The sequence below is a fragment of the Mobula hypostoma genome, chromosome 28 (assembly GCF_963921235.1).
Source record: "Mobula hypostoma chromosome 28, sMobHyp1.1, whole genome shotgun sequence".
Classification (NCBI taxonomy): Eukaryota; Metazoa; Chordata; class Chondrichthyes; order Myliobatiformes; family Myliobatidae; genus Mobula; species Mobula hypostoma.
Window position 1 is genome coordinate 33894175 of NC_086124.1, and position 25956 is coordinate 33920130.

Here is a 25956-nt window from a genome sequence, read left to right on the forward strand (position 1 = left end):
AGAAGGCCTTGGAGAGTAGGATTAGGCAAAACTCTGAGGAGTTTCTGAAGAACAGGAGGATGACCAGGAGGGCACATGTGCCTGGAGTCAGGAGGTAGGGGAGGTCTGTAATGAATACATTCCTTCCGTATTCACCAATGAGAGGGACCTTGATGACTGTGAGGACAGCCTGATGTGCTTGAACATGTCAATGTTTAGAAAGAAGATAGGCTGGAACTTCTGGATAACATTAGGTGCAGGACAGACTATACCCCAGGTTATTACAGGAAGCAAAAGAAGAGATTGCTGCACCTTTAGTGATGATCTTTGCATCCTCACTGGATGTAGAAGTAGAACCAGATGATTGGAGGAAGCGAGTAGGGATAACCTAGGAATTATAGAACAGTGAATCTCACTTCAGCTATGGGTAAGTTATTGGAGAAGGTTCTTAGAGACAGGATTTACAAGCATTTGTGGAAGCATCACCTGACTAGGGATAGTCAATGTGGCTTTGTGAAGGGCAGGTCGTGCCACACGAGTACGATTGAATTGCTTGAGGATGGGACAGTGCACATTGCTGAAGGTAGAGCAGTGGATGTTGTGTGTATGGATTTTAGTAAGGCGTTTGATAAAGGTTCCAGATTCAAAAAGTAAGGGGGCATGGGATCCGGGAAAACTTGGCTACATGGATGCAGAATTGGCTTGCTCACAGAAGACGGAGTGTTAGATGGAGAATATTCTGCTTGGAGGTCAGTGACCAGTGATCTGTTCTGTCATTTTTATAACTGACTTGCCTGAGTAAGTGGAAGGGTGGGCTAGTAAGTTTGCAGATGTCACAAAGGTCGGAGGAGTTGTGGATAGTGTGGAGTGTTGTTGTAGGTTGCAACAGGATGTTGACAGAATGCCGAACTGCGCTGATGAGTGACAGATGGTGTTCAACCCGGAAAAGTGCGAGTCATTCACATTGGAAGGCAGTATACACAGCTAGTGGCAAGATCCCTCAAAAGTTGATATTGTGGTTAAGAAGGCATATGGTGTGCTGGTCGCCTTTAGTCAGGAAACATTTCAGAAGCCACAAGACGACATTGCAGCTCTGAAAAACTCCGGTTAGACCACACTCGGAGTGTTGCATTCAGTTCTGGTCGTCTCGTTATAGGAAGTGTGTGAAAGCTTTGGAGAGGTCCTGCCTGGATTAGAGAGCATGTGAGCTAGGGCTTTGCTGTCTTTTTCCCAGGCTAGGACGAGAGGGCAACATTTTAAAATGATTGCAGAAAAATATAGTGTGGGTGTCAGAGGTAAGAGTGGTGCATGTGTGGAACGCACAGCCAGGCAGGGGTGGTAGTTGGGCAGATACGTTAGGGACATTTGGGAAACAGGTACGTGGATGATAGACAAATGGAGGGCTGTGTTGGAGGGGAGGATTAGATTGACCTTTGAGTAGGTTACAAGGTCAGCACAACATTGTGGGCCGAAGGGTCTGTACTGTGATCATTTCTATGTTGCTGAAAGTGGCCGCACAAGTGGACAGGGCAGTAAAGACGACGTACAGCATGCTCGCCTTCGTAGGTTGGGGTGTTGAGTACAGGAGTTGGGTTGTCATGTTGCGGCAGTGTAAACTCTGGCTGGGCCACACTTGCAGTATTGTGTGCAGTTCTGATCGCCCTTCGACGGGAAAGGTGTGGGGGGCGCGGGGAAGGTTCACCTGGATTAGAGGGTACGGGCTAGAATGAGCGGTTGGACAGACTTGGTTTCTTTTCACTGTGTTCCCGCTGGGTTCTGCACTGACCTGCTTCTCCTCCTCCTCCAGCCTCCCGGACGTCCAGCTGCCTCTTCGGTCAGCGCCTCTCCCCCACCAGCTTCTGCCGTGCCAGCGGACGACAGCCCGGTAGACGCCGGCCTCACGACTCACCGCGGCTTCCCACGCCGCCGTACAGGTTGGCAGTGCTTTTCACTGATACACGTACGGTTGTCTGGGGAAGAGCTCACCCTGCATATTGTTCCTATGGTGCCAGTCGTTACACGGTGCACTGAGGTAGAATTAGAGCTGGTGTTCTGGTGTTTGCCATGCTTGGCAGTTAGCTTGCACGCACACGTCAAGGTGACAGCCTCAGTACTCAGCTGTTATTGTTTCTCTGGGTGTGCTCGTGTTTATACAGGCCCCTGTTCAAGAATTTTTAACAGCATGGTTCCCTTCTGATAACTCCATCAACAAACATATCGAGATAGAAACCAACTATGAGCCCTGAAGGCAAAGGTCAACTGAATGGTTAGCCAATCAGGAACAAGGAACTGGGGGCCTGTATAAACGTGAGCACTCCCAGAGGGAAATGCCAACAGCTGTGCACTGATCGTGGCTCCTCGACCGGTGATGAAGCGCCTGCAACTTAATTTCCAAGCTCAGCGGATGCCGCGATATCAAACGGCTCATCCCCAGCTCCCAGCATCCTAGAGAACTAGGTTTGTCACGTGTACATGTCCAGCTGGGGGCGGAGACTTTAAAGAGAAGTTGCTCTCGCTTCTGCAGGGCAAGGGGAAGGAGTGGTCTGGTTTGGAAGGTTTTACCGAGTTCTCCGGCGAAGGGTGAGCATTCTGAGTTGGTATTGGCCCTTGCCTCCCTGGTGAATAAATGGCCACGTGCACAGGCAGAGTCCTAGTTACCATAGGCTGAGGATCTCGGGGAGTACGCCCACCCCTGATGGGGAAGAGGAATATGAGACTCAGACGCTGGATGAGTGGCAATGCTCTGATGATGTGAAAAGACTGCGACTGGTAGAGAGTCTGAGGGGGCAGGCCGCTGACGTAGTGAGATCCTTAAAGAGACAGAACCTGTTTGCTACCTCCGCGGGCTACGTGCAGGCGCTAGGAGATGATTTGGCACAACCGGAAGCCCAACAAAGCTTATGGGGTTTCGGAACATGTTTCAGGAGAAAGGGAAGAAACTCTCTGCCTACGCTTTCAGCTAGAGAGATGGCTGAGTTGCTTGCGACGTAGAGGGGGCGTCCGAACGGCTGAGGTGAATCGGGAAAGAGTGGGCCAAGTGGGGAAAGGCACACAGTCACAGGACATGATCGCCTGGGATCTCCAAATGTCTTGTAAGATGTGCTCCCCTCCCTCGTTTGTCGAGCTGATCAGAGGCGAGAGGAGGAGAATGCGATGGAGGCCCGCGAGTTCGCTGTCAGCAGGGTACAGTCCGAGTGTAGTAGCCTCCTTTGCAGGGGACGGTAGGGTTTAGAACTGAGATGTCCTGGTTGTTACCGGTGGGTGCAGCCACTCCACTTGACAAAGCCGACAGGGAGTCGGATCCCCTGAGAGGACGGACTAAGCAGAGGGCTGCTAGTGAGCGGGGTCCCGCGAGAAGGGGAGCGACTGGTATTGTCTGGTGTTTCTGGGGACGAGGGACACCAGGCGGGAGTGTGGAGGCCAGGAAAGCCTTTGGAGAGTGAGCCCCTAGGTACCTGAGTGAAGAGAGATCGACCCAGTGAGGGAATGGTCTGAGGTCTCGGAGGGGTGGGGGGGGGAGGGGGGGACACATTCCAGTAATATATAATATATCAAGGAACACCGTAAAGCAAAAACCCCTATCCCTGAAGGCTTAGTGGGGCCAAGCTCCAGTGTGTTGCTATGCATAGAGGGTATTTATGCTAGAGTCATACTTGACACAGGCTCTCAGGTTACTTGCTCACTTTACAGCTGGTATTTGACGCATTTACCATTGACATCACTCCATGCGCTAGAGATCTGGGGTCTTAGTACAGATGACTGGCGGTATGGATGGTGACTTGTTTGAAGCTGGAGTTTTTGGAGGCAGATGTAGGAGGAGCTGAGCTCCTTCTACATTAGTGTTGGTTTGTCCGGATCCGGTCGAGAAGGGGAAAGTTGGAGAGAGCTGTCTGACAACATTGTCCATTCACCCTGTGTTCCGAGCCGCTTTTGAGGAAGTGTGTGACCTCGCTGGGCTGGATGATGCGCATCAGTGAGGGACTGTGTGGTCCACCCAGTCCGAACCAGTGGTGTTATGGTCTGGGGAAGTAGCGAGAGTGACGGAATGCCTGATGCCGGGACCCTCCTGGTGGATGTTCGGGAAGACCGCAAAGAGGAGTCATGCTTACCTGCTGGGGTACTGGTGAGACCCGAACTGCTCAAGCCCTCAGTTGGGCAGGTAATTAAGATGACAGTGATCGTCACCCTCAGGCGGGGAATGCTAATGGCACGCCACTTTCTGGTGATGGTAACGTCTAGTGTCCCTGTGAGATAAGCTGGGGAGAAACTCTCCAAAAGAGGGAATGTTCACTGCCGAGTCATTCAACTATGGGGACTCCCTGGTACCTGGAGATTGGAGGAGGCGGTTGGTAGAGAAGATGTTGAAGCTGGAAGATGTCTTTTCTACTGACGAGTTTGATGTGGGTTGTTCCAAGACCACTTGCCGCATCATCCGGGTGACAGAGGACACCCCGTTCACAGAAAGGTCGCGGCAGCTGACACCTGCAGAGGTGGAAGACACTTGGCAGCATCCGCGGAAGGTGAGATCATCGCTGAGTCCAGAAGTCCTTGTGTCTCTCCAATAGTGATGGCCAGGAAGAAGAATGGGAAGGTAGATGCATGGACTATTGGACTCTGACAAGCTGTACAGTCCCTGACCAATACGTGGTCCTGAGAATCGAGGTTGCATTGGCCTGCCTCAGTGGTGCGACGTGGTTCAGTGTGCTGGACTTGAGGAGTGGGTATTACAAGATACCCATGTGTGAAACTGACAAAGAGGAGACAGCATTCATACGTCCACTGGCATCTTCCCATTTGAAAGGCTGCCCCAGGGCATATCAGGAGCCCCAGCGACTTTCCAGCATGTCATAGAAAAAACAATGGGGGATATGAACTTGCTTGAGATGTTGGTGTACCTGGATGATTTCATAGTGTTCGGGTCCACCTTGAAGGAACATGAAGCTAGGTTACTGAAGGTGCTGGGCCACCTGAAAGCTGAAGGGTTAAAACTTCCTCTGGACAAGTGCAAGTTCTGCAAAATGTCTGTCAACTATGTTGGGCACATGGTCTTACGGGATGGAGTAGAAACATAGAAAACCTACAGCACAGTACAGGCCCTTCGGCCCACAAAGTTGTGCCGAACATGTCCCTACCTTATCTTATCTAAGGTCACTAAAGGCTGATTTATACTTGTGCGTCAAGTGTACGCCATAGGTATGATGTAGCCGCGAACCCTACGCGCACCTCTCCCAAAATGTAACTATGCGTCGCGGCGTCGCAGACCGCAACAACTGTGATTGGTCCACTTGGTAGCATCACATTTCCTCCTACGCCGCAATGCTTTCCATAAAGCTTTACAGACCTCCGAAATTATGGAGGACCCTGTGCTTGACGCCGGTTTGTACTAGCTGCTACAGCCTGTTGACTTCCACCTGAAGCTGAAATTCGAATGGTGATTGCCAGTCTCTGTGCATACACAGATGTGAAATAAATGGTTGGAGACGATGAACCAAATCGTCAAATCTACCTGCCGACATCCGAAAATATTTGAAATGCATTTCCTCGTCCATGTCTCTCAGTGGCCGGGCAAGCACAGAAAATTCACCCTCCTTCAGTTTCAGTCGCCATTGTTTGAAGTTTGAGTTTCTTCGTGTTGAGTTTCAACATGAAGAAACTCAACACAGTGGAATAGAAACCCCTTCGCCAACTAGTGTTTTGGCAGTGAATTGCAGAGTGACGCAGACACACCAACACACAAGTATAAATGCTCACTACAGCATAGTCCACTTGTGTAGGCTACGGCGTAAGCTCGTACACACAAGTATAAATCAGCCTTAAGGATCTAAGAGGCGGTGACCACATGGCCAAGGCCCCAGACTGTGAGCGCTTTGCGCTCGTTCCTTGGAGCCTGTGGGTTCGTGAAGGACTAGGCGAAAGTCTGTGCGGTTACCCTCCCTTGGGGGAGAACGGGGGAGGAAGAAAGGAGAGGATGGCAAAGATTATCTTGGCCCTCGGAGCGTTTTGGAGCGAGATGGGATGCGAAATGTGAAGAGGCCTTTCAGTTGCTGAAGGAGCTGCTGACGAAAACGCCTGTGCTAGCTTTTGCAGACTCCCAGTTGCCGTATGTATTGCATACAGCTGCCAGCAGAGAGGGGTTAGGGGGTGTTCTGTATCAGGATCAGGGCACAGGGTTGAGACCTGTCATGTTTGTCAGATGGAGTCTGTCACCCTCTGAGCGAAACTACCCCACCCACAAGTTGGAGTTCCTGGCATTGAAATGTGGTGGATAAGCCCAAGTGACTATATAGTGCCAAGTTTGAGGTGAGGACGGACAACAACCCATTAACTTGTATCCTGCCCTTGGCGAAATTGGATGCCACAGGGCCATCGGTGATCGGCAGCGTCGTCTACCTATGATTTCAGCCTGAAGGGCTGGATAGGGACGGAGAGTGGGAGAGCATTCCTGCCCCTGGAGTCAAAGCCCTGTGCCAGTTTTCCATTACGGGGAAGGCAGAGGAAAGGCAAGGACAGAGCTGAGCGGTGGATCAATTGGGAACTCCTGATGGTGCCATTCCACAGGCTTACTGCAGCCTGACTGCTCTGGAGACAAAGCAGTTGCCAGAATTGAGTCCTGGGGAAGTGGCAGCCGCTCAGCGAGATGATCTGTGTATTGGTACTCTTTGGTCAGCGGTTGTGAAAGGGGACACGGCCGGTGCGGTGTCTCTACTACAGAGAGAATGTCCCCAATTGAACCAGATCCTATACTGGGTCACGTCGCCTCCAGACAGGCCTTGGCGTTTCCGGCTGGTTCTGCCTGAGCAATATCATGATGATTCCGGTCATTTGGGGGTTGGCAAGACCTACAATTGGTCAGAGATCGGTTCTGCTGGTCCCGAATGAAGCTGGGGGTCAAAGAGTACTGCAAGTTCTGCACTTGAGGAAGATACTGCTTACGAGGGCAGCTCCGTTATCCCACTTGCGGAATGTGAGCCACTTGATCTGGTGTGTATGAATTCCTTTCAACAGAGCCAGATGCCAGCAACATGGCGAATGTCTTGGTTATTACAGATCAGTACACCAGATATGCACAAGCCTTTTTTACCAAGGATCAGAGGGTGTCCTTGTGGCCAAAGTGTTATGGGAGAAATATTTTGTTTATCATGGCCTTCCTGGGTGGATACATAGCGATCAGGGACAGGATTTCAAGAGTATGCTCATACATGCTTGGAGTTGAGAAGTTGACGTTTATGCTATACCTCCCACAGGGTGACCTGCAGGTCAAGAGGTTCAATCAGACCTTGCTAGATGTACTTGGAACCTTGGAGATTAATAAAAAGAACAAGTGGAGTCCACTGCTACAATTGTACAGAGAATGAAGCTACCGAGTACTCGATGTATTATCTGATGTTTGGGCGCGAAGCGAGGTTGCCTGTTGACCTCTGTTTTGGGATTGGCAGGGAAGATTTACCACAGAAGACTTATGTGAAGTATGTGTCTGATATGAGAAGGGAGCTGAAAAAGGGTTATGAGCTACTTGTGGTCTTGATTCTGATTGGTAGCTGAGGAAATAAGAGGAGGTATAATTAGAAGGTGAGGTTCTCCCAATTAATGCCTGGAGACCGAGTCCTCATAAAGAATTTGGGGCTACGTGGGAAGCATTAGTTGACTGACTGTTGGGCAGCTACGCCGTATGTAGTGGAGAGTCAGATGTCAAACGTACCAGTTTTTCAGGTGAAACCAGAGGATGGGAATGGGCCTGTCAAGATTCTCCACTGTGTTGTGTGCCTGTGAGTGGGAGATGAAGAGAGAAGATGCTGGAGAGAACTGGTCCTCGGATTCAGCCTGGTTGGGGACTGTGGTTTATTAGAGCAAGGTGCCGAGGTCTGATGATTGGTGGATATGCCTTTTGGAAGAGCTGAGCTCCAACTTGTGCACATTTGACAGTTTAATTACAATGGGCCCATTTTGTTTTTCCTTTCTTCTCTTTACTAACCCTTTAGTTAAGTTGAGATTCATAAATATTGCTTTGATTGTGTGCAGTGTGCTGTCTCTTATTTCTTGGAACCCATTTGTAACAGGGTAGCAAGTTACACAGCATCCACAAAACCAGGGTCTGGGGTGGGAGAGCTGTGTCATTCTCACGGGTTTGACAGGACCTGAGTATGTACTCCCGAGACTTAACCCAAGGAAGTTGGTGGGGGGGGGGTCTATTTTCTGACATAATATTCATACAGATCAGATCAGTACAGTGCACTGAGGTAGGATCAGATTCTGCCTTATTACTACTGACATATGTGGTTTCATATCAGCAATACAGTGTTGGACATGAATATAAATAAAGGCATCCATTAGTCTTGCGAGACCATGGATCTGCGTCTGGAAAGTCTTCACTCTCCAGGGCGCAGGCCTGGGCAACGTTGTATGGAAGACCGGCAGTTGCCCATGCTGCAAGTCTCCACCCTCCACACCACCGATGTTGTCCAAGGGAAGGGCATTAGCACCCATACAGCTTGGCACCAGTGTCGTCGCAGAGCAATGTGTGACTAAGTGCCTTGCTCAAGGACACAACACTCTGCCTCGGCTGGGGCTCGAACTCACGACCTTCAGATCACTAGTCGAATGCCTTAACCATTCGGCCACGTGCCCACTGTTGGACATAAAAATTACCATAAATAACAAAAGTTATATACATAAAAAAGAAATGGTGCTGTTCCCTAAACATTTGCGTGTATATCTTAGTGCCCCTGGACCTCCTCCCTGGTGGTAACAATGGGCAGAGGGTTAGGAAACGATGTGGAGCCACAGAGGAAGTGCAGTGCAAGCAGACTACAAGGTGCAGAACCATAATCTCCCTCTCTCCCTCAGCCCGCAAGCAGCTACCTAAGCGGAAGCTAGACGTGGGGAGACAGGTTAATGGTGATACCGAGAGTCAGGAAGAAGAGGATAACCCGGCAAAGCGGCAACGTCTGGAAGGTATTTGGGGAAATGGGAGGGAGGGGGGATTTGCCTGACTGGTGGGGTGGGTCATATTGGGACTGTAGATGGTTGGGCTAAATGGGAAGTGGAAGGGTCATGTTGTCTTTAATCCCGCTCTCCGGATCTCCGTGTTCCTCCGTGTGACCAAATTCCCCCCTTGTACTCCTTGGTTGCTCCCAGCAGGTGAAGCAGATGATAAGATTTCTGAGATGGAGACAGAGGTCGGGGAAGAGACCCAGGGCGACAAGGAGCAAGATCTTACGCAGAATATGGAAACAACAGAGTGTGGGGAGATGTGTGCAGAAGCCAGGTGTGGTGAAGGTGTCAGGACGGGAGTGGAGCAGCAGGGTGCAGAAGCAGAACCCGCAGCCTCAGGCAGGTCGAAGGAAGCAAGCACAACGCCAGAGGGGTCCGCGAGCAGCGGGTCAAATATAAAAGGCCATGAAAAGGAGGGGAAAAGCAAACATTTGATCAACAACTTCTTCGGTGAGTGAGTGGGAAGGGTTGGTCCCATTGCGGGAGTGGACGGTGGATGTGAATGGGAAGGGGATGGGATTCTCTTGGGAGTGTGGATCATTGGTGTGAATGGGAAAGATTGGAATCCAATTGGGAGTGTGAACGGTGGGAGAGAATGGGAAGGGGTTGGGTCCCATTGGGAATGTGGACAGTGGGAGTGAATGGGAAGGGGTGGGGTCCCATTGGGAGTGTGAATGGTGGGGGTGAATGGGAAGGGGTGGGGTCCCATTGAGAGTGTGAATGGTGGGGGTGAATGGGAAGGGGTGGGGTCCCATTGAGAGTGTGAATGGTGGGAGTGAAGGGGTGGGTCCCATTGGGAGTGTGAACGGTGGGGGTGAATGGGAAGGGGTGAGATCCCATTGAGAGTGTGAATGGTGGGAGTGAAGGGGTGGGTCCCATTGGGAGTGTGAACGGGAAGGGGTGGGTCCCATTGGGAGTGTGAACGGTGGGGGTGAATGGGAAGGGGTGGGGTCCCATTGGGAGTGTGACGGTGGAAGTGAATGGGAAGGGGTGTGGTCCCATTGGGAGTGGTAACGGTGGGAGAGAATGGGAAGGGGTTGGGTCCCATTGGGAATGTGGACAGTGAGAGTGAATGGGAAGGGGTGGGATCCTATTGGGAGTGTGGACGGTGGGAGTGAACGGGAAGGGGTGGGTCCCATTGGGAGTGTGGACGGTGGGAGTGAATGGGAAGGGGTGGGGTCCCATTGGGAGTGTGAATGGTGGGGGTGAATGGTAAGGGGTGTGGTCCCATTGGAAGTGTGAATGGTGGGAGTGAATGGGAAGGGGTGGGTCCCATTGGGAGTGTGGACAGTGGGAGTGAATGGGAGGAGGTGGGATCCCACTGGGAGTGTGAATGGTGGGGGTGAATGGGAAGGGGTGGGTCCCGGTGGGAGTGAATGGGCAGGGGTTGGGTCCCGGTGGGAGTGAATGGGCAGGGGTTGGGTCCCTTTGGCAGTGTAGATCTTGGGTGTGAATGGGAAGGGGTGAGGTCCCGTTGGGAGTGTGAACAGTGGGAGAGGATGGGAAGGGGTTGGGTCCCATTGGGATTGTGAATGGTGAGAGTGAATGGGCAAGGGTTGGGTCCCTTTGGCAGTGTAGATGTTGGGTGTGAATGGGAAGGGGTGAGGTCCCATTGGGAGTGTGAACAGTGGGAGAGAATAGGAAGGGGTTGGGTCCCATTGGGAATGTGGACAGTGGGAGTGAATGGGAAGAGTTGGGATGGGTTATTCCAGATGTGTTTGCTGAGGAATGCCTGAGCAATCAGATGAAGCAGTGAGATTATGGGTTCATTTTGTCCACAGCTCCCAGAAAAGTCTGTTCCAAAGCGCAGACAGAGTCAAAGAAAGACTTATCAGAGAGTGGTAACACGGACGACAAGCCCCTCCAAAGCTCCAAAAAGACAAGCACCAGCAGGTAGGGTGAGAGTCGCCACACCGAGGTTGGCACTGCAGATGTGAGCTGTCCACTACCCTTTAAACCCACCGGAACTGGGACCCCATCTCCTGCTCTGCTGAAACCCAGTGGGGCCCCCACCTCTCATTCCCTTTCAGAGCCCCGGAAGCCTGCTGCCTGATTCCCGCTCCTTCTGACTGCCCGACAGCTGCCACCGCCCCACCGCTCTCGCTGAGCGCATTACAGTTGGCCCTAACCCACAGCCCCTCTCAGCGGCCCGATTGTCCACCTTCTCACAGGGTCCCTTCACCTCGCCTCCTGCTCCCCCTTAGCCCATTGGGACCCTGTCTCCTGCTGTCTTTAATTGAATGTTAGCCTGCAATGTTGTTCTGACCTTTTAATGTACTCCAAAATCAATACAACCCTTCCCTGCCACATAGCTCTCCACTTTTCTATCGTCCATTTGCCCATCCGACAGATTCTTAAATGTTTGCAATGTGTCTGCCTCCACCACCACCCCAGCAACAAATCCCACTCACCTACCACACGCTGCAAAAAAAAACCTACCTTTGACATCCCTACAATACGTTCCTCCAATCACCTTAAAATGATGCCCTCTTTGTTTAAAAATGCAAACACGAGGAAATCTGCAGATGCTGGAATTTCAAGCAACACACGTCAAAGTTGCTGGTGAACGCAGCAGGCCAGGCAGCATCTCTAGGAAGAGGTACAGTCGACGTTTCGGGCCGAGACCCTTCGTCAGGACTAACTGAAGGAGGAGTTAGTAAGAGATTTGATAGGGGGAGGGGGAGATCCGAAATGATAGGAGAAGACAGGAGGGGAGGGATGGAGCCAAGAGCTGGACAGGTGATTGGCAAAAGGGATATGAGAGGATCAATGGGATGGGAGGTCCGGGGAGAAAGAAAGGGGGAGGGGGGAAAACCCCAGAGGATGGGCAAGGGGTATAGTGAGAAGGACAGAGGGAGAAAAAGGAGAGAGAGAAAAAGAATATGTGTATAAAAATAAATAACGAATGGGGTACGAGAGGGAGGTGGGGCATTAGCGGAAGTTAGAGAAGTCAATGTTCATGCCATCAGGTTGGAGGCTACCCAGATGGAATATAAGGTATTGTTCCTCCAACCTGAGTGTGGCTTCATCTTGACAGTAGAGGAGGCCGTGGATAGACATATCAGAATGGGAGTGGGATGTTCCCATTCTTTGTTTAGTCTCCTGAGAAAGTAGAGGCACTGCTGATCTTTCTTAGCCATTGTGAAAGTGTGGTTGTACCATTGTCATTGTTAGGTCGCATCAGGAATTTCCAGTTGGCGGACGATTTCCCTCCACGCTGCTCTGTCCCACACTTGTCCACAACAACCCTAGTCTTGTCCACAACATCCCTGGTCTTGTCCAGCTTCGTCCAATCCTTGATGTTATCCAGCCACGTTGCTCTTTGCCTTCCTCTTCCTTTCTTTCCCTCCACCTTTCCATATAGCAAGTCCAACAAGATGTTGTCTCTCCGCGTAACGTGTCCACAATAAGCAACTTTTAACTTCATAATCTTCTCCAGCAATATCTGTGGTCTATCAATCCGTGGTTGTACCAGGAGAGGCTACTGGTGATGGTCACACCCTCTTGGCCTCAGGGAAACGATGTTGATAGGAACAGGTTCCACCAGCCTCCTGAAGTCAATCACCAGCTCTCTTGTTTTCTTGACATTGAGCGTGATGGGCATGGGCATACTGTGTTGGCGCTGGAATTTGTGGCGGCTTCCAGCACATCCTTCAACATGTTGATCGTCAACGCAAAGAACATATTTCCCTGTATGTTTCGATGCACATGTGATAGTTGCATCTGAATCTGACACTGAGGGAAAGGTTGTTGTCTTGATCTCCTTCCTGTACTTGGAATCATTATTGTTTGAGATGCACTCCACCATGGTGGTGTCATCTACAAACACGTAGTTGGAATTGGAGCAGAATCTAGCCTTGCAGCCCTGAGTGTACAGGGAGGAGAGCACTGCACTGAGGATGCAGACTTGTGGGGGCATCAATGTTCAGAATAATCAGAGTGGAGGTGTTGCTGTCTGTCCTTAACGACTGCGGTCTGTTGGTCATGAAGTTGAGGATCTAGTTGGAGATGGAGGTGTGGATTCCCAGGTCTAGATGGCCACAGTGCCTGTGCTTACTGTTTGTACTGTATATCCACAGTAACCCTAAACCTAACCCAGTCGCGGAGGGTGGTTTTCACTCCCAGATGGTTGCTCTACGCTGACAATTTCTTTTCACAGTTTCTTCTCAAAATCCAAAGAGAGCACGGAGCCCAATGTATCACAGATGTACAATCCAGGAAAATCCCACTACCATCCCATTACAGATGCCTGCTGGAGTCAGGGACAGAGGTGAGGAAAGGGGATGGGTTGGCAGTTCTGGCGTGAAGGTGGGGGAGGAGTTTGTCACTCTTCTATAGTCTCTGCATCTTCTCTCCCCACCCAGGGTTCCGTATCTGGCTGTAGCGCAAACCTTTGAGAAGATCGAGGCAGAGACGGCTCGGTAAGGAGGGGATTTCAGCATGATAGCCTGCAGTATGGGAGGGGATTTACACGGAGCGCTGACCTCCTCCAGTGGGGGGGGTGCGGGGGGAGATTTCCCCGTGTCATCCAGCAGTGGGAGAGGGGGATTTCCCCGTGACGCATACAGTGGGGGGAGTATTTCCCCGTGGCACGTAAGCACTGCCCTCCCTCACTGGGGGGGGGTCACTTTCTCTGTGACCCCACACAATGTCTGTGAAAAGCATTCACACCGTTGGAAGTTTTCATGTTCTATTGTTTTACAACTTTGAATCACAGTGGATTTAATTTGGCTTTTTTTTAACACTGATCAATGGAGGAAGACTTGTGTCAAAGTGAAAACAGATCTCTACCAAGTGATCTAAATTAATTACAAATATAAAACACAAAATAATTGATTGCCACAGTGCAGCTTCTTTCACTCACCTGGGGAAGGAAAGTGTGCCAACGGCCTTCTTTACGACCCTGTGTGCCTGGATCTGTGAGGGGTTCCTGGTCCTGATCTCTGCCCTTCGGTACCTCAGGCTGAAGAACATCGAGATGTTGAGTAACCTGCTGCGATCAGTGATTGCACTGACCCCTGATGACCTGCTCTCCTGTGTCTACCTGTGTCTGAACCAGCTGGGACCTGCCTACGAGGGACTGGAGCTGGGGGTGGGAGACACCATCCTGATGAAAGCAGTGGCCCAGGCCACAGGTGAGATTGAGGGGCTGCAGACAGACCCGCCTGTGCTTCCCTCCCTCCCACACCCACACCCCTTTTCCCTCTCGGGAATCACCCATCCCTCTCCCTCTCTCTCCCCCCCAGCCTCCAGGACGTCCCAGCATCTGCCCTCTCTCGCGTGCATTTTCACTCTCTCTTGCTTACCCGCTCCCTGCTCCATCCTCTCTTAACTCCCATTTTGCAGGTCGCCAGCTGGAGCGGGTGAAACAGGAGGCGCAGGAGAAGGGGGACTTGGGGCTGGTGGCAGAGAGCAGCCGCAGTACCCAGAGAACCATGTTCGCCCCAGCACCCCTCACCATCCACACGGTCTGCAGCCGGCTAAGGGACATTGCCCATATGGGGGGCACTGCTGTGAGTGGGGGGGGATACGGACACTGCTGTGAGTGGGGGGGAGATACGGACTCTGCTGTGAGTGGGGGGAGATACGGACACTGCTGTGAGTGGGGGGGGGAGGGGACACTGCCGCGAGTGGGGGGGTGATACGGACACTGCCGTGAGTGGGGGGGGGAAGATAGGGGACACTGCCGCGAGTGGGGGGGGAGACGGGGACACTGCCGTGAGTGGGGGGGAGAGGGGACACTGCTGTGATTTGGGGGGAGAGGGACACTGCTGTGAGTGGGGGGGGGATACGGACACTGCCGTGAGTGGGGGGGGGGAGATAGGGGACACTGCCGTGAGTGGGGGGGAGGGGGACACTGCTGTGAGTGGGTGAGGGGGCAGTGCTGTGAGATGGGGAGGGCTGGGGTGTCGCAGTTATGAGTAAGAGTGTGAGTCGGGATAGTGGTTGAGTGGGGGTGGATTGTGTGTGATAGAGTGACTGAGAAGAGAGAGGTCTTGTGAGGGGAGGGGATGTAGAAAGCAGGACGGGGGTGGCGTCGAGAGGATGTGATGTGTGAAGGGTGCGACAGCAAGAGGAGTGGGGGGGAGAGGAGAGATGGTGAGGGTGGGTATTTTGGTCTGGGGCCTGGTGTGTGAACCTGCTCCCTCTTTTTGCCCCACAGTCGATGCAGAAGAAGATCGAGGTGATCAAGGGTTTGCTGGTAGCCTGTCGTCACTCGGAGGCTCGATACCTGATCCGGTAAAGAGTGTGAGACCCTTCCCCTCTCCCCAGCCGGAACCCTGTACAGCACTACACCCATCCCCTGTAAACCACTCTACACCCCCAGCCCCATACAGCACACTCACCCCCTCATCCTTTGTCCCCCTGCTCAGCCACCGGCCCACGCGCGCTCACTGCCTCTCTCCCTCACCCAGGTCTCTTGGAGGGAAGCTCCGTATCGGTCTGGCAGAACAGTCGGTGGTGGCGGCCCTTGCCCAGGCCGTGTGCCTGACCCCTCCCGGGCAGGGTAAGTCTACAGTGCTTCAGTCTCTGTGTCTGCGTGATGTCTGGGTCAGTTCATATATCAGTACCTCAGCTTGTTCCTGGCCTGTCCCAGGCAGGGTGCTGCTGTCTGGGTTGTCTGTGTCTGTGTGAAACATCTGTGCACGTTGGGAGCAGGGCGGGCGCAGTCAGAGTCCAGGTAACGGAATGTGGGCTGGATGTGCGGAGTGACTGGGGTCAAGGGGGCTGAATCCGGGCCCTGGTTTATCCTCATTGATCAGTCTTTCTGTGGCAGACGTGTTGGACGCTGGGAGGGGAATGGCAGCGGAGAGCCGCAATGCCTGGATCGAGGAGAAGACCCTCCTGCTCAAGCAGACCTACTGGTGAGTGAAGTGAGGACAGATTCCTTCCCGGGACCGTTCCCTCCACGTGCCTCATCTTCCCCCCACCCTCAGTCCTCTCACCCAACCCCCACCCAGTCTCGTCACTGAGCCACCCCCAACGGGCCAGTGACCACCGCCCCACCAGCAGTGTGGGTAGTCACCCCCGCCTTCTCTCCTACCACAGTGGCCTCACCACAGTCGGTCCAGTCCCTGGCCCTCCACCCCTCGGATGGACAGTGGCCCCCATGCAGGTTGGACTGATCACTGTTCCCCACCCCGCACCCCGGACGGTCCGGTCCATGGCCCCCCGCTCCAGACGTTCTGCTCCCCACGTCCCCCGTCCCCCCCACCGCCTTGGCCGGTCCGGTCATTGGTCCTCACCCCAGTCAGTCTCTGTGTTGCAGTGAGCTGCCGAACTACGACCTGATCATCCCGGTTCTACTGAAGGAGGGAATTGACCAGTTACCCCAGCATTGCCGTCTCACACCAGGTACCGCATCGTCATCCTCGCCTGGCTTTCTGACCCCCTCCCACCACCCCCACCCAAACTACGTACCTCTCCTCCCACGCACTCACTCGTGGCAGCGGGCTGGGCGTCTGTGATGGTAGGGTCAGCTTTGGGAAAGTTAAGGGGTGGATTATAGTCAGCCAGGGTCATGGGAGGTCAGAGTCCGGTGGGGGATTCAGTGGGCGAGGTTACGAAGAGGGAGTGGAGGATCGGGGGCAAGGAGAGTGATGGAAGGTGAGGGTGTTGAGAATGGGGAGGGGAGGTGGTTGAAGGTTGGGATGTGAGAGGGTGAGGGTCAGGGAGGGTCGTGGATCACAGCCTGACGAGCTGATACCCACTCTTTGCCATAGGCATCCCCCTGAAGCCCATGTTGGCTCACCCCACCCGGGGCATTGCTGAGGTTCTGCGGCGTTTCGACACGGCCCCCTTCGTCTGTGAGTACAAGTACGACGGAGAGCGAGCGCAGGTGTGTACCCTCCCCTCTCATGGAATCCCCGAGAGCCCAGAGAGTCCGTGCTCCATCCCTCCCTGACTTTGTGACCTCTCCTACAGATTCACCTGCTGGAGTCGGGGGAGATCCGAATCTACAGCCGAAACCAGGAGAACAACACGAGTAAATACCCGGATATCATCAACCGTATGGAGCAGGTGAGACAGACACCAGACATCACCATCCGACAGCCAGGGGCTTGTACAGTGCAGCGGGGACTGCAGGAGTTACAGAGATAGATGGGAGGGGTTTGAATGGGAGGAATTTGAACAGGTGGTTGGTATGTGTAGGTATTACAGAGATGGGGGCAACGGTATACTTTATACTCTATTGTCGCCAAACAATTGATACTAGAATGTACAATCATCACAGCGATATTTGGTTCTGCACTTCCCACTCCCTGGATTACAAATATTAAATATTAAAAATAGTGAAAATTAGTAAATATTAAAAAATTAAATTATAAATCATAAATAGAAAATAGAAAAATGGAAAGTAAGTTAGTGCAAAAAAACCGAGAGGCAGGTCCGGATATTTGGAGGGTACGGCCCAGATCCGGGTCAGGATCCGTTCAGCAGTCTTATCACAGTTGGAAAGAAGCTGTTCCCAAATCTGGCCGTACGAGTCTTCAAGCTCCTGAGCCTTCTCCCGGAGTGAAGAGGGACGAAAAGTGTGTTGGCTGGGTGGGTCGTGTCCTTGATTATCCTGGCAGCACTGCTCCGACAGCGTGCGGTGTAAAGTGAGTCCACGGACGGAAGGTTGGTTTGTGTGATGTGCTGGGCCGTGTTCACCATCTTCTGCAGCTTCTTCCCGTCTTGGACAGGACAACTTCCATACCAGGTTGTGATGCACCCTAGAAGCTTTCTACGGTGCATCTATAGAAATTAGTGAGGGTTTTAGGGGACAGGCCAAATTTCTTCAAGTTTTCTCAGGAAGTAAAGGCGCTGGTGGGCCTTCCTGGTAGCCTCTAAATGCAGGGGTTTATGTGGAGTGCTGGGGATTAGGGTTATGTTGGAAGAGTCGAGGTAGCTGTCACTGAACCATGCACCGTTTTGGATGAGGAAACCTTGTGTCTGATCTTACGTTCTGGACAGTTGAGGATTGGGGTTAATCTCATGGGTGGGGATTTGACACGGGGTGTGGGGTTGCAGTTCTGGTGGTGTTGTTGACCCGTGCTCCGTTTCAGGTGAGGAAACCCGAGGTCCGCTCCTGTGTTCTCGACACTGAGGCTGTTGCCTGGGACCGTCACAGGAAGCAGATCCAACCCTTCCAAGTGCTAACCACACGCAAGCGGAAGGTAAGTGAGGCAGGGGACTGGGCTGGCGGTGAGGCTGGTGGGTAGACAAAACCAGCACAGGGCAATAATTCAATGGGATACGATCAGTCCTCCCTCTGGCCCCCGACCCCTTTGGAATCCCTTTGCGCCCCCTCTCCCTTGGTGCGATCTCTGTGCCCCTTGATCAGAAGGACCTCCTTGTGCCCCCCCCCCTCACTTGGCCATCTCTCTGCCCTCTTCCCTTGTACGACGAGTCGTCTCTGTGTACCTTCCTCAGTGGGATCGCTCTGTGCTCTGTCCACAGGACGTTGACGCTGCCAACATTACTGTCCAGGTCTGTGTTTATGCCTTCGATCTGCTCTACCTGAACGGAGAGGTGAGTCTCTTCCTCCATCCGTCGCTTGCCGGCACTCCCTTCCGTCGCTGGTGAGGGAGCCTCCAATGTCCCCCTGCACTCACTCCGTTTCCCCTCGCTCTCTCCTCACATTCAGTCGCTGGTGAAGGAGCCATATTCGAGGCGGCGGGAGCTGCTGAGAACCTCATTCAAGGAGGTGGAGGGCGAGTTTGTCTTTGCTCAGTCCCTGGTCTCCAGTGACACCGAAGACATCGCAGAGTTTCTTGAGCACTCACTACGAGGTGGGTCTAGGGGGAGCGAGGGATCTCCACTTGGTTAGGGGGAGTGAGGGATCTCCACTCGATTAGGGGGCGCGAGGGATCTCCACTCGGTTAGGGGGCGCGAGGGATCTCCACTCGGTTAGGGGGCGCGAGGGATCGCCACTCGGTTAGGAGGAGCGAGGGATCTCCACTTGGTTAGGGGGGCGAGGGATCTCCACTCGGTTGGGGGGGGCGAGAGATCTCCACTCGGTTGGGGGGGCGAGAGATCTCCACTCGGTTGGGGGAGCGCGAGGGATCTCCACTCGGTTGGGGGGGCGAGGGATCTCCACTCGGTTGGGGGCGTGAGGGATCTCTGGGTTGAGGGTGAGGGATCTCCACGGTTGGGGGGGCGAGGGATCTCCGCTTACGCGGTTGGGGCGCGAGGGATCTCCGCTCACACAGTTGGGGGGAGCGAGGGATCTTCATTCACAACAGAAAGGATGCAGCAAGGGATGGGGGTGAAGGATCCCGTCATCAGGGGGTGCCTGCAGTTGGTAATGTTTGCAGATGTAAACTGTGTGGTGAGTGTTTTCTGCTTTCCTGTTCCCCACCTCCCGGTGAGTGATCTGCAGGACTGATGATGTCTGTGGCCTATCCGTTTGTGGTATTTGTGCAGTGTCTGTCTTTGGGGAGTCTCAGGCATCTGCTTGTGGGATATCTTTGGGGTGTATTCCCCCTCTCATTGTTCCCACCCCTCACAGATTCATGCGAGGGGTTGATGGTGAAGACGCTGGACGTAGACGCCACCTACGAGATCGCCAAGCGCTCCCACAATTGGCTAAAGGTAAACCTGGCACTGGAAAGCTGCTTCAGCGATGGGCTGAACAGTAAAATCCATCCCCGGCCAACCCCTCGCTCTACTCTGAAGAAGCCCTCACCTTTCTACCAACCTGTCTGTTACGGCCCCTGCAGCTGGATCTGTGACCATGAGGTCCCTCTCCACACCCCTCCCACCTCCCCCCCCCACCCCCGGTGTGAGATCCCTCTCCACTCCTCTCTCCGCGCCCCTGTCCTCTCTCTCTAACTCACTTTCTCCCCTCTCCTCTTGGTCTGTCTGCCCTCCAGCTGAAGAAGGATTACCTGGATGGTGTGGGAGACTCTCTGGACCTGGTGGTGATCGGTGGTTTTCACGGCCGAGGGAAGCGGACAGGGGTCTATGGCGGCTTCCTCCTCGCCTGCTACCATGAGGAAGACGAGGAGTTCCAGACCATCTGTAAGGTGAGGGGTGAGGGGTCAGGGGCTGGGTGGGCATCCTTTTGTATCCAACAACTGTTTCCCATCTTTCCTGGTAAGATTTGGGGTTAGGGCGACGGGTGGCCAGGCATCTTTCTGTCCCCAGCACCCCTCTCCCCATACCCCCTCCCTTGTAAAGTTAGGTTGGGTATTCTTCTATACCTGACCTTCTCCTCCTTCCATACTCTCTCCGTATTTCCCAAATACCTTCTCTCTCCCCCACTTCCACGTCCCACAGCCTCTCCCCTTTCCCACTTCTCTCCAACCCCCTCATACTCTCACAGCTCCTACTCCCGCAAACTGTCGTCTTTGTCAAGGCCCTGATTCAAATTTAGTTATTTTTAGGTACATGGGGATGATTTTGGCGACAGAGGGGAGTTGGGGGTTGGGATGGGATTTAGGGGTGGGATGTTTGCATGTTGGGGGCCAGGTTAGGATTTGGGCCGGAAGGTTGACCGGGTGTCTGGCAGTTGAGGCCCAAGTCTGTGAGTCTCTGCAAAGCTGCTGGGGAGGTTGAAGGCCCAGTGTCCGAGACGACTGGAGACTGGAGGCCAGAGATAGCCCGTCCTTGGGTTGGAGGACTGTGCATGGCCGCGGTGAGGAGGAGGAACGGGGCGGTTTCTGCTTTTTATTTTGTTGTGGGCATGCGACGTTGGCACAAATGGCGACATCTGTGGGCCGTATGTTTTGTTTGAAATAAATCTGTACGTGATCCCAGCACCTACTAATATCGCCCTCCCCTTCCCTCTTCCCTTCCCAGATCGGCACGGGGTTCTCGGACGAGGAGCTTGAACAGCACGCCAAGTTTTTCAGGGTAGGTGTGGGGCTCCCCCTCCCTCACGGCAGAGACGACCAGGATGGGATGCTGCTCGGGGTGGGGGGAATGTGACCCATGCTGTGTCCCTTCCCACAGTGACCGTCTCATCTGGTGCTCAGTATGGAGCTCCCTTCTCTCAGCGTCCTTCCGTCCACTCACGCCCTCTTCCCCTGTCCTCTAGGACCACGTGATCAAAACGCCGCGGCCCTATTTCCGATGGGACGCATCGGTGGAGCCTGATGTCTGGTTTGATCCGGTGCAGCTGTGGGAAGTGAAGTGTGCAGATCTGTCAATCTCTCCTGTCTACAGAGCAGCCCTGGGGATGGTGAGACATCGGGTGATCGGGGGTGGGGGTGGGGAGAGAGGCTGGGGTGAGCTCGTGCTCAGCACGGGTGAGGGATTGGGGGTCTAAGACAGTCCAGGGGATGGAGAGAGAGGGATAGGGAGAGTACAGGGGAGGGAGAGAAAGTGCGAGTGTCTGGGGGGGGTGGAGAGAGGGTAACAGAGTCCAGGGGAGGGGGAGAGGAATGTAGACTCGGTGAGAGAAGAAGGATAGAGAGAGTCTCGGGGTGGGAGAGAGGTGGTCAGTCTAGGGGAGGGAGTGCGGGATAGGGTCAGTGCAGGGGAGGGAGAGAGTCAGTTTAGGGGAGGGAGGGGGGCATAGAATGGGTTTAGGGGAGAGAGGGAAAGGATAGAGAGTCAAGGTGCAGTGGAGGGGGCGAGCGATAGAGAGATTCTCAGGGAGGAAGGGACAGAGAGAGTTTCTGGGAGCGATAGTGTCTAGAATTAGATTTTTTATTTCACAACACGAGGGAGTAAAAATCTTTATTTTGTATCTCTGTCGCAATATATGCGCAATAACAAAGGGAAATGTGGGAGGATATTGCCCAAACATTGAGATTGTATACATAATTCTTGTGTAATTAAGAGACTCCTGGATAGGTACATGGAGCTTAGAAAAATAGGGGGCTATGTGTAACCCTAGGTCATTTCTAAAGTAAGTACATGTTCAGCACAGCGTTGTGGGCTGAAGGGCCTGTATTGTGCTGCAGGTTTTCTGTGTTTCTCTGTATGTACAGTCGGATCAATGTGTATAGATAACTCTGATGGCCTGGTGAAAGAAGCTGTCCCGGGTGCCTTAACGCTGTGGTACTGTTTGCTGGGCGGAAGCAGCTGCAACAGTCTGTGGTTGGGTTGCCTGGCGTCCCTGATGATCCTCCGGCCCTTTTTATGCCTCTGCTGCTGTAAGCGTCCTGAATGGAGGAAAGTTCAGGTGCTGGGCTGTCTGCACCACTCTCCGCAGTGCCCTGCGACTGAGGGTGGTGTGATTCCTGTACCAGGCGATGACACCGCCGGTCAGCATGCTCTCAGTTTTGTCCCTGTAGAAAGACCTGAGGATTTGGGGAGTCATGCCAAACTTCTTCAGCCGTCTGAGGTGAAAGAGACGCTGTGGTGCTTTTTTCAGCACAGTCCACGTATACCACAGCTGGTAGAGGTGAGATCTTCGGTAATTTGTATACCGAGGAATTTGAAACTACTCACTCTCTCAACTACAGTTCCATTGATGTTAATGGGGGCGAGCTAGCCTGTCCCCGTTCCACCTGTCATCCATGATCAGCTCGTTTGCATTTTGGACATTGAAGGTGAGGTTGTTTTCTTGGCACCATTTGTCAGGGCGTTGACTCTGTAAGCTATTCCATCATTGTTGGAAATAATGCAAATTCGATCAGCAGATTCGAGCTGTGCATTGCAGCACAGTCGTGGGTGCACAGGGAGTAGAGGAGGGAGCTCAGGACCCAGCCCTGGGGGAGGGGGGGGGTTGCTCCCGTGTAGAGGTGCAGAGGTGAGGGTGCCCATCCTTGCCACTTACTGGTGATCTGACAGGATCCAGCTGCACAAAATGGGGCGCAGGTCGGGGTCTCTTGAGCTTCTTGCCGATCCAGGGGAGAATTATCGTGTTGAATGCTGAACTGTAATCTAAGAACAGCATCCTTCTTCTCCAGGTGAGTGAGGATGGGGTGTAGTGCTGCGACTATGGCATCGTCTGTTGATAAGTTGTGTCGCTTGGCGAATTGTAGGGGGTCCAGTGTGGGTGGTAGCATGCTGCAGGTGTAGTCCTTGACCAGCCTCTCAAAGCAGGATGCCGATCGTGCAGACGTGCAGCCTTAGTTTTCTTTGGTACAGGGAAAATGGTGGATGTTTTGAAGCAGGAAGGCGCTACACACTGGGAGAGGAAAGATTAAACGTGTCCGTAAACACACCAGCCAGCAGTGCCGCACACAGTTTGTATCCTCGCCCTGGGACCCGTGGCCTCGTGGTTGTTGACGCGTTGGAATGACCTATGAACTTCAGCCTCGGAGATGACCAAAGTGCAGGTCGCGTCGGCGGCTGTCCTCGGGCTCAGTGTTAACAACTTCAAAATTAGCGTTAAAAAAAGAAAAAGATTTAGCTCGTTCAGGAGAGAGGCAGCGATTTTGGCTGCATTGTTGCATTTCCCTTTGAAGTCTGAAATGGCGTGGAGACCTTGTCAGATACTGTGTGTGTCGTTGGTGCAGAGTTGTGTCTGGAGGAAGGGGATACAGAGAGCCCAGAGTAGGGAGGGAGAGAAATAGTCTAGAGGAAGGAAGGAGTGAGAGATAGTCTGGAGGAGGGAGGGAGAGATGGCTAGAGAGAGTTAGGGGAGGGAGAGGAATAGAGAGTGTAGGCAAGGGAAGAGAGTCTCGCAGTACGGGAGATGGATAGAGAGAGTAGAGAAGGTAAGAAAGAAGGAAGCAGTGCGGGGGAAGGAGGGAGAGTGGAACGGAGCAAGTGATAGAGGTTGTCCAGGAGGTGGAGAGAGCATCGAGGAGGGGGGGAGAGAGAGAGTGTAAGTGAGGAATTTCTGGCAATGGAGGGAGAATGTATCCTTGGGAGGGAGGGTGGTATGAACATACTCGGAGATGGAGGGGGTCTTGTGCAGGAAGGCATGGACACATGATGGACGAGGAGTGGGGCACATTGCTGGGATTAGCTGTAGGACTGCTCCAACCTGTGCTCAGCCCTCATCCCGCATGTAGATGAGGGACAGGACTGGTGGTGAAGGTGTCGGACTGCTGCAGTTTGAGCTGTACTGTTCTCCCACAGGTGGATGAGGAGAAAGGCATTTCACTGCGATTCCCCCGCTTCCTGAGGATTAGGGAGGACAAGAAACCAGAGGAGGCAACCACCAGCAGCCAGGTAGATGAGGCTGGGAGATAAGGAGCTGGGGCTGAGATATCTCTCTCTGGTGCTCCTCCCTCTCCACAAAATTACACTGTCTCCTCTCTCACGTGTATGTGGACTCTCCTTCTGGTCTCCTCCCCCCCTCCTCCTCCCCCCCGTCCCACCACTTCACTGTCCCTCACCCTTTCTCTGTAACTCCTAACTCCTCTCACTGTCACTGCCATTCACCCTCCGTCCCCACTGCTCTCTCCATGACTCCTGACCCCTCACTGTCACTCCCCTTCTGTCCCCACCCCCTCTCCATCATTTTCCTCCCCTTTTCTCAACCTACTCTACCATCTTTCCCAACACCTCCCTTCCCCCATCTCTTTTCCACCACTCCTTTTCCCCACCCCCTTGCTGCCCCTGTTACCGTCCTCTCCCCCTTATCTCCACCCACACTGACGCCTCTCCCCTCTCTCACCCCCTTCCCTCTCTCCTCCCCGACAGGTTGCTGAACTCTACCGGAAACAGCAGCAGATTCAAAATCAGCAGGTGTCCGATGAGATGGGTGGCGGGGCCAACGATTCTGACTGAAGAGACAAGGAGGGGAGTGACAATGATTGAGACTGACAAGGTGGGCAGTGAGGACTTGTTGTTTCCCAGGACTCCAGGAGACACCATCCACCTGAGACGGACGGTGGGAGCCCTGCTGTGTATTCAGTGTCTGCCTCTGCCCACTGCCCTGCACCCGTGCCGAAATAAAACACAATGATTGTACACATCCATTGCAAACCCACACTGTACAGTTCCTGCTTGCACAGTATCCTCCTCCCCTTCCTCCTCCCCTTCCTCCTCCCCTTCCTCCTCCCCTTCCTCCTCCCCTTCCTCCTCCCCTTCCTCCTCCCCTTCCTCCTCCCCTTCCTCCTCCCCTTCCTCCTCCCCTTCCTCCTCCCCTTCACCCTTCCCCTCCCTCACCTACAGTGGTGCTAGAAAAATTGAGAACCCTGTAGAATGTTCTCTATTTCTGCATAAATATGACATGAACTGTGACTAGATCTTCATGTAAGTCCTAAAACTAGATAAAGAGAACCCAATTAAATAAAAACTCAGAAAACATTATACTTGTTAATTTATTTGAGAAAAATGATCCAATGTTACATATTCAGACCGAAACGTCGACTGTACTCTTTTCCATAGATGCTGCCTGGCCTGCTGAGTTCCTCCAGCATTTGCAGATTTTCTCTTGTTTCCAATATTACATGTATTTGTTTGTAAAAGGACGTGAGCCTCTGGGGTATACAGCTGTTTGGAGTCGGGTGTTGCAGTCAGTGAGATGAGGCTGGGTTGAGATTGGAGGTACGGGTTGTAGAGGCGGCCTGCCCTATTAAAAAAGACACACAAAGTCAGCTTACTGACAGAGCCTGCTCTGCTCAAAGACCTGTTTATGTGCGCCACGCCATGGTGGAAGGGGCATCATGATCTGGGACTGCGTTGCTGCCTCAGGGCCTGGACAGCTTGCAGTGAACAATGAATTCAAAATTGTATCAAAACATTTTACTGGAGAATTTCGGGCAGGGTAGTGGTCCATCACTTGAAGCTTGTATCAAGATATTTTACAGGAGAATGTTGGGCAGGGTAGTGGTCCGTCACTTGAAGATTAATAAAAGTTGATCCAAAAGACAACAATGTTTGAAAAAGAAGGAAATTTGTGTCTGGGAATGGCCAAGTCAAAGTCCTAACCTTAACCCTTAGAAATGTTGCGTAAGGGCCTGAAGCAAGCAGTTCATGCAAGGAAGCCCACCGACGTCTCAGTGTTGAAGCAGTTTTGTAAGATATTACCTAAAATTTCTCCAACCCGATGTGCAGGACTGATCAACAGTTACTGGAAATGTTTGGTAGAAATTATTGCTGTACAAGGGCAAAGGTTCACATACTTTTTCCAAAAATCTAATATTGGAT

General features: G+C 52.9%; 1 protein-coding gene across 1 annotated transcript in view; it reads left to right on the forward strand.

The window, feature by feature from the left end:
• lig1 (ligase I, DNA, ATP-dependent) overlaps positions 1-24779 on the forward strand; it is a 32009-nt gene extending 7230 nt beyond the window's left edge. Inside the window, exons 4-26 of the mRNA XM_063034860.1 lie at positions 1787-1913; positions 8824-8931; positions 9115-9420; positions 10752-10863; positions 13130-13240; positions 13335-13391; positions 13933-14105; positions 14317-14483; positions 15134-15210; positions 15387-15478; positions 15749-15836; positions 16241-16326; positions 16695-16810; positions 16897-16992; positions 18021-18131; positions 18415-18486; positions 18602-18746; positions 19466-19548; positions 19830-19982; positions 20758-20811; positions 20996-21139; positions 23938-24030; positions 24505-24779. Coding sequence (XP_062890930.1) covers positions 1787-1913; positions 8824-8931; positions 9115-9420; positions 10752-10863; positions 13130-13240; positions 13335-13391; positions 13933-14105; positions 14317-14483; positions 15134-15210; positions 15387-15478; positions 15749-15836; positions 16241-16326; positions 16695-16810; positions 16897-16992; positions 18021-18131; positions 18415-18486; positions 18602-18746; positions 19466-19548; positions 19830-19982; positions 20758-20811; positions 20996-21139; positions 23938-24030; positions 24505-24591 — 2658 coding nt within the window. The 3' untranslated portion in view covers positions 24592-24779. The remainder of the gene's footprint in view (positions 1-1786; positions 1914-8823; positions 8932-9114; positions 9421-10751; positions 10864-13129; positions 13241-13334; positions 13392-13932; positions 14106-14316; positions 14484-15133; positions 15211-15386; positions 15479-15748; positions 15837-16240; positions 16327-16694; positions 16811-16896; positions 16993-18020; positions 18132-18414; positions 18487-18601; positions 18747-19465; positions 19549-19829; positions 19983-20757; positions 20812-20995; positions 21140-23937; positions 24031-24504) is intronic.
• The last annotated feature ends 1177 nt before the right edge of the window (positions 24780-25956 follow it).